The 7,002-nt window shown below is 34.7% G+C and overlaps 1 protein-coding gene across 2 annotated transcripts; it reads right to left on the reverse strand.

Annotated features, from left to right (window-relative positions):
* Window positions 1-235: 235 nt before the first annotated feature.
* On the reverse strand, window positions 236-3,168 carry LOC145045359 (auxin canalization protein (DUF828)). Of its 2 annotated transcripts, none has more exons than XM_078993700.1 (8): window positions 2,876-3,168; window positions 2,709-2,777; window positions 1,969-2,037; window positions 1,496-1,862; window positions 1,233-1,404; window positions 1,085-1,130; window positions 827-884; window positions 236-578 (listed from the first exon to the last, which is right to left on the reverse strand). In XM_078993700.1, exons 1-8 carry the CDS (start codon window positions 3,059-3,061, stop codon window positions 364-366), a joined length of 1,182 nt encoding a protein of 393 aa, XP_078849826.1. In that variant the 5' UTR covers window positions 3,062-3,168; the 3' UTR covers window positions 236-363. The 2 variants fall into 2 exon arrangements, with proteins under 2 accessions (XP_078849826.1, XP_078849825.1); XM_078993699.1 differs by having other exon boundaries at window positions 1,085-1,134; window positions 1,237-1,404; window positions 2,876-3,167.
* Window positions 3,169-7,002: the final 3,834 nt, after the last annotated feature.

Raw genomic sequence — 7,002 nt, forward strand, 5'->3', positions numbered from 1 at the left:
CACCAAGGAATTTAGAGATGCTTATAAAGCCCTCGAAGAGACAACGAGAAGGTAATGTTTTTTAAGCATTCAGAATTCTTTGCAATTTTGTTTACAACTTCAAGAAACGTCTAACACGAGCTAGAAGTACACTCGCCGCCTTCAGATGAAGAGAAAACCTCTTTTCACACAGATAGGTCTTCCTTTTGTTCCGTTTATGAATAAAAAGTATCTTTCAACCCCAATTCATACAAAATTTAATAGATCAAATTATTAAATATTAAAATTATTAAGTTTTCGGCAAACAATGTGCTTAAAATTTACACAGGAAAGATGAAAATACGGGACATAGACCAATACATATATGAATACAACACTGTCGTTTTAGTTCTTGCAAAATGGAAGTGAATATTTTGTGAAGGAAGTCGAAAGCGATAGCATACGATTAACAGTCCATGCCCATATCTTGTAGCACTCGTCGTCATCTATCATGTCTAGTTTAATTATCCCTCGAGTAGTCGTTAAGACAATGAGAAAACAAGGGTCCCTTCCATCTTCGTAGTTCTTATAGAGCTCCACATGCTGGTCTAACACAACACCTACCGCATAAACATATATAGAACTTGATCGTTAAAGTATGCTCAATTTAAACGGAGGCCAAAAATAACATAAATTCATTGTTAACTTAAATCCATAATATCTAAATATAGCAAATAAGCAGGTTCGGTTGATTAGAAAATAAATTCTATCAAGAACATTTGAAAATATCCCTTTAAGTCATTTTAATTTCTTTAAACAGTATTAATTTTGTCCAGTATAAAGTTATATCATAACCAGAAAATCGTACTTTCTTTTTTACTAGAAAATGCATTCAGTAGATTTAGCTTCCTTGTTCTCAGAATAACCTGTAAAGGAAAAAAAAAAAAAAGTAGCATGCAGTTAGAAACTAGATTTATAGAAACATAAATTTATTGCTAAACAGATACAACTCAAAATATGATTACACTTTGTCGCATAGCTGTCCTATATAGATACAGAATACGACTATGGTTTTATTATTAATCTTTCAAAACACTTTTTACAAAAAGGGTGTCTTTAATTGCACCTTGGCTTCATGATTCAAGATGACAGACACCGATCTGATTATGCATCTTCCTGTTAAAACAATAAATTAAGGTCAATGAACAATTTCATTTATCACCAAAAACTTTAATAATAATTAAAAAAAAAAAAAAACGAAATGGGAAATCGACTTGCCATCTGATGTCCTGATGCTAAGTTCAGTTCCTCTTCTCAAGATTAATCGACACTGCTCAAAATCGAACTCTTGATCAGTATTTTCTTCGATAGGTAGAACTGGAATGTTTGTATTCAACATGTTCTTGCATGCAGATCTTGTTTTCAGCGTTGTAGCTCCTCGCAATGCTGAACAACATGATACAAACATAAATTAGATACAAAGAGAATGATTGTTGCTTTTACTATCAAATAAAAAGTTTAAAACATCGATTATCACATGTAGAAGCTGCAGCAGCTAGAGTTAGAATGTCGCTTGCACTTGTCGCACTCATTGCGGAGTTCATTACAGTGCTAATCTGTTGTTTCTTCGCACCCATTGCCTCCGCTGTTTTTGCACACTGAGCAGCAACAAGAGCTGCCGCTGTTGCTACTGCTGCTTCCTTTGTGGTGGAGTTTAAACCACCGCTGTGTGAATTTTGAGCGGCTATGGCAGCCAAAGCGGCGGCAACACCAGCTACTGACACCGCTGCATGGAGTTCTGCTTTTTGTAGTCTCTCGTTTTCTTTCCTCTTGCGCTTAATCTCTTTCAACCATTTCTTAATGGAGAGATTTGATGATTTAAACGGAATTATATGCCATGGTTGCTGCATATATATATAAATATTAAACATGTTAATATTACACATGATGTAAGATTATATAGGAAGATGTGTTAGAACTTAGAAATGACGAATTGATTAAATTTTGTACCCATTTCTTTCGGAAGCAGCTGTTGTAGTTTAATTCTGGGTGCATTGCTTGTTGCATCCATATCCATGACTAAACGAAGATCAACAATACTTATGAGTATTGATAGCATGTGATGTTTATGAAACAGTAAGACAATGTGAAACATGTGGGAAAATGCAGGAAATTCACATGGTAGTGACTTTAATTGCAGTTTTCGTGCAACCATAGATATCATTCCATCAGGGTTCCAGTTTTTAATTTGTTTTTGTAACTTTATTTTACGTGGAAATCGAAAATTTCCGTCTATCACTCCGTATATTTTAGATAAAACTAAAACTATTTTATAGATGATTTTGAATTTTTGGTTTTGAGTCGCACCACTGAAAAATAAAATGGTCTTGTGTATTGTGTACAGGATCACCGGTGTGCAAAATATATATATATATATATATATATATATATATATATATATATATATATATATATATATATATATATATATATATATATATATATATATATATATATATATATATATATATCAAAAATAAAAAATTAATATATCATTTTCTTAAAAAGGAGTTTTAGTGTATTGTTTGCTATAGAAGTCTCTAGCGTGCTTTCACTTTCAATGTCCGACAAACTGATCCCATGACCAACATAGACAGCTAGCTAAATCACAATGTCCTTGGAACAACAAAACTATGCCAGATACACAATCCTTCAATTGTCGGATTCCTTAAATGGAAAGAAGTGGTTACCTTGACATCATTGGTCTTCCATGGGGGTAAAGGCTTTGTCGTATTCTCCATCTTTATGGTTTCCAATTTCTGCAAGAAAATAATATCCCAAAGCATATATATATATTTGTCATCATGGTAGAATAGTAAAATACATCTTACTGTTTGTGACTGTTAAAGGCGCGTACCAGAAGATTTGGGGATGTAGATCCGTCATCAAAGCTGTTGATGGAGTATTCATGGAGAACAAGTGCTTGGTTTTGACACTCGGGTTGAAGAGCTTCTTTAACTGCAAAATCACACCATGCTCGAGATAGAAGATCCATTGTCTCAGGATGGGCTTCAGAAAGTGTTGGCAAACTATCGGAATACATTCAAATTTGGAGGGTGTAGATAGAATTGTTTAACTTTAGTTGTACTACTTGCTTAACCTCTTGGTAAGTAAAAAGGTTCCAGGTCTATACAATTTCCAAATAAATGAGACATTTATCTATCTATATATATAGACAGGCATATAATACAAATCATCATGCACCCTTGATAAAAGAATCCCCATTGCCAACACATGGTGCATACCCCATATGTGGAAGTGATTATTACATTGCTTTTTGCACATATATTAATATTGTGAAAACTTGTGTACAAGCGAATAAAAACATTTATCACTTTTTCTTCATTATTGCAATCACTTGAAATAATATATATATATATATATATATATATATATATATATATATATATATATATATATATATATATATATATATATATATATATATATATATATAGTTACGCGTAATATTTTCACCGTTATTTCGTTGTGACTAGAACTTATATAAATATCTTGAATGACCTTACATCTTGAACAAGTCAACATCTTGAGATTGTTATCGTTTTTCTTGTATTTGTAACATCCATAAAATATGATTTCGAAAATTTCATTTTTAATTATTAAATAAAACAATATTATCAAAATATTCGTCAAAAACATAAGTCAAGTATCCAAAACATCTTAATCAAAGTATCCATATCAAAAACATCAGAGTAAACATCCCATAACAAAACATCATGGTGTGTGCAATGAAGTTATCCCGAGCTCTTCCCTTTGTTACTAGTATTATCTGAAACCAAAAATGAAAACCATAAGCACAAAACTTAGGGAGTTTCTCATATTACCGCATACCATACACATAAACACATATATTAGGCCCCCGACCCTTCATTGGGCTCCGCCCAACATTAGGCCCCACCTAGCATCAAGCCCCGCTCGGTATAGTGGTATACATATCTGTTTATCCAAAGCCCCGTCTGTCACTTTATCTCGCCCGCTATACATATACAATCAAAGTCACATAATCATGCTAGCACATAAAGAAAACACACACAATACTATAAGTTTCAGTCCTAAGGCCTCGACTATCATGGGTCGAGCCCCTACTCTGCTAATGATGAGATATGGAACTCTGTCTACACTCAGCTAGTGGTAAGATACGAGACCCCACCCACACTCACTTCCCTCACTAGGCACATACAAGTATCACATAGACAAAAAGTATAACTAAGCATGCACACATTCATCGGGCACCGCCCGACATCGAACCGTAGTTCGGAAACATACATATAAGCATTCCTCGGGCCCCGGCCGACATCGGACCGTAATCCGGAAAGCATACAAACATTCATCGGGCACCACCTGACATCGAATCGTAGTCTGGAAAACATACAATCATAAATATGGGCCGATATTGGTGCCTTCGACTCGTTCAAACAGGAGGGAACTCACCTCGATGCTGAATCTCACGGTAAGAAATCTCTAGTGGTTGCTCTGACGACTCCCGAGCTATTAGTACCAAAATAACACCCAGTCAGAATCCTTTAATCTAAGCTTGAGATAAAAGTCCATTGCGCCCTGACCTAACTAGTCCATGACTAAGGCCCAAATCCACACATAAAGGCCTAATTACTAGTTATCCTTCCTAAGTCTACTAGTGGCCCACTAATGGCCCAATTTTCTAAATTGGACCCACCACCTCTAATGGGCCTTACCCTAAAGCCTAAACATAGTATTAGCCTAAAATATTTGATTTTTGATAGCCCACTAAGGCCCAAAGTAAAGAGTCCAAGGAATGGCCCAATCTGAGGCCCAAAACAAAACCTAGCCAACTGTCTGAGTATGCGGGGCGTACTCGGTTGTACGCTGTGCGTACAAGCTTTTTGACTTGTATGCTTCACGTATATGCTTATACGCCCAATGTACTGCTCTGTTAAACCACTTATACCATCAAGCACTTAATACTTTATTCTAGAGGTTAAAATCATAGATCCAAGTCCTCTTCAACGTTGTAATCCATAAAGTCACTAACTTGGTGACCTTACACGAACCAAATCAACCCAAGCTCAAAGTATAGTAATCTACTTCCATGAAAATGACCTTAACTCATGCATTAACATATCAAGACCTTCAAGATGGCAACTTTCTGTCTTAGGGACTCAAGTAGCACCAAGGGTGGCAACCCTAAGCCTAGGAAACAAATTTGAACCATAAAGCTTCATCCTTGGGACCAAAAAGGTCCAAAACCTATACTTCAAGAGATCTAAGCAAATAAACACCAAGTTCCAAGCTTTATACCTAATATGAATGCCAAATGTTGATAAGGTTCTAGATCTATAAGCCTTTGCTCCTTTGATGATGCTTCAACAATGGCCACCTTCCTTTAAACACCAAGATGTACTCCAAAACGATATTCTAACCTCAAACACACAAATAAGGGACTAAGGTTTTATGAAAGCTGTCAAAGGGTGAGAGGGTGGCTGGGCTTTTAGGGCATAATGTTCTTTATATAGAGGTTAACCCTAAAAATTAACCCTCTTCGTACGCTCGACGTACTCATAACCCATTCGCGACTACTTAGCCATGTACGTTGGGCGTACCCAACCAAACATGCAAATGAATTCCATGTATGCATGGGACTGCCTTGCTACTTATCTCTATTAGGGACCAAAATTGTCAATAACTTCAAAGTACCATAACTTCCTCATCTGAGGTCTGTTTCCACCAAAACTTATATCCACGAAAAGCTGGCAAGAAGCCCTACTCTCCTAATAAATCTCCGGATCCTTAAAACCTTCCCAGATTAAACCTAAAATCCATAAAAGACCGAGATATCCATTTACAATCATACCCTTGGCTTTCAGAGACACAAACAACTACTTGGATCCGTTATGCCATGACACCCACCTCCAAACTGGGCAAAATCCTTGCTTTCCTGAGGCCTTAAAACCTATGACAAATGATAATTAGGCTGCAACGTCGAGTAACGAAACACTTTCAAAACCGAGTGTTATGGTATTATTCTAAGCAGGGTCAAAGACTTATTTAAAAAGACATGAACCAAGTCAATGGGCACATGTTAATAGGAAAAGACGTTGAGTCCAACCAAAAATATGACCAAACTAGAATAAAGCAAGATTCTAGGAATATATGATAGTGGTTATCTTATCTTTGTATAAAAAGGCAAGTTGGTCATTAAACACAAACGTTCACTCTATTACTAATACTTAATTACTCTCTAGAAACTATTAAGAACAAAATCACTTTACACTCGATTAACTTGCAATAGTAATATATTTTTTTTTATTAATATAAGTTCTAAGGCAGTGTGACATTGTCATCTCTCGATGTTTTATGCCAGAGATCATAAATGATTAAGGGTTTTCCTACACTCATTTTTACTTGTTAACGACTGTTTAATTTACTTCAATGCTTACACACGTTTTCCTACAAATTTAATTACTTGCAACCGTTTGTTTGTATAGTTACATTTTCAAGATACTCTTAAGTATCTTGATCTCTTGGGATATCTAAAGACTTAATGCTATATTCAATGAATTCACAACTTTAACACTATTTTTTTCCCAATTTCCAAGTATACACGTATTAATATCTCGACTTAAATCAACATTTTAAACATTATTTAGTTTATTTTCTTTATAATAACTCTTAACATTACTGTCATATTCCTAAGATGTGGCACTATCAAGATCTTTGGCATATTTCAAGATCTACATCGATTTATAGTTTATTTTTTTTGAAATCGTTAACAAAAACATCAAACCACACTTATTAATTTTGTTACAAAGTTACTTAAAATTTTTTTGACCAAAACAATTTGGCATCATCCATGGGACGATTATGTTATTAATTTTCTTAGGATTGATCAAAAGGGTTTTTTTTTTTTTTTTTTTTTTTTTTTTTTTGTGATTTTCCATCACTTACATTTTTTTTTAAAATGTCAACTTTAAAAAAATCCACATG

This window comes from Lactuca saligna, chromosome 5 (assembly GCF_052625555.1).
Source record: "Lactuca saligna cultivar CGN05327 chromosome 5, ASM5262555v1, whole genome shotgun sequence".
NCBI lineage: Eukaryota > Viridiplantae > Streptophyta > Magnoliopsida > Asterales > Asteraceae > Lactuca > Lactuca saligna.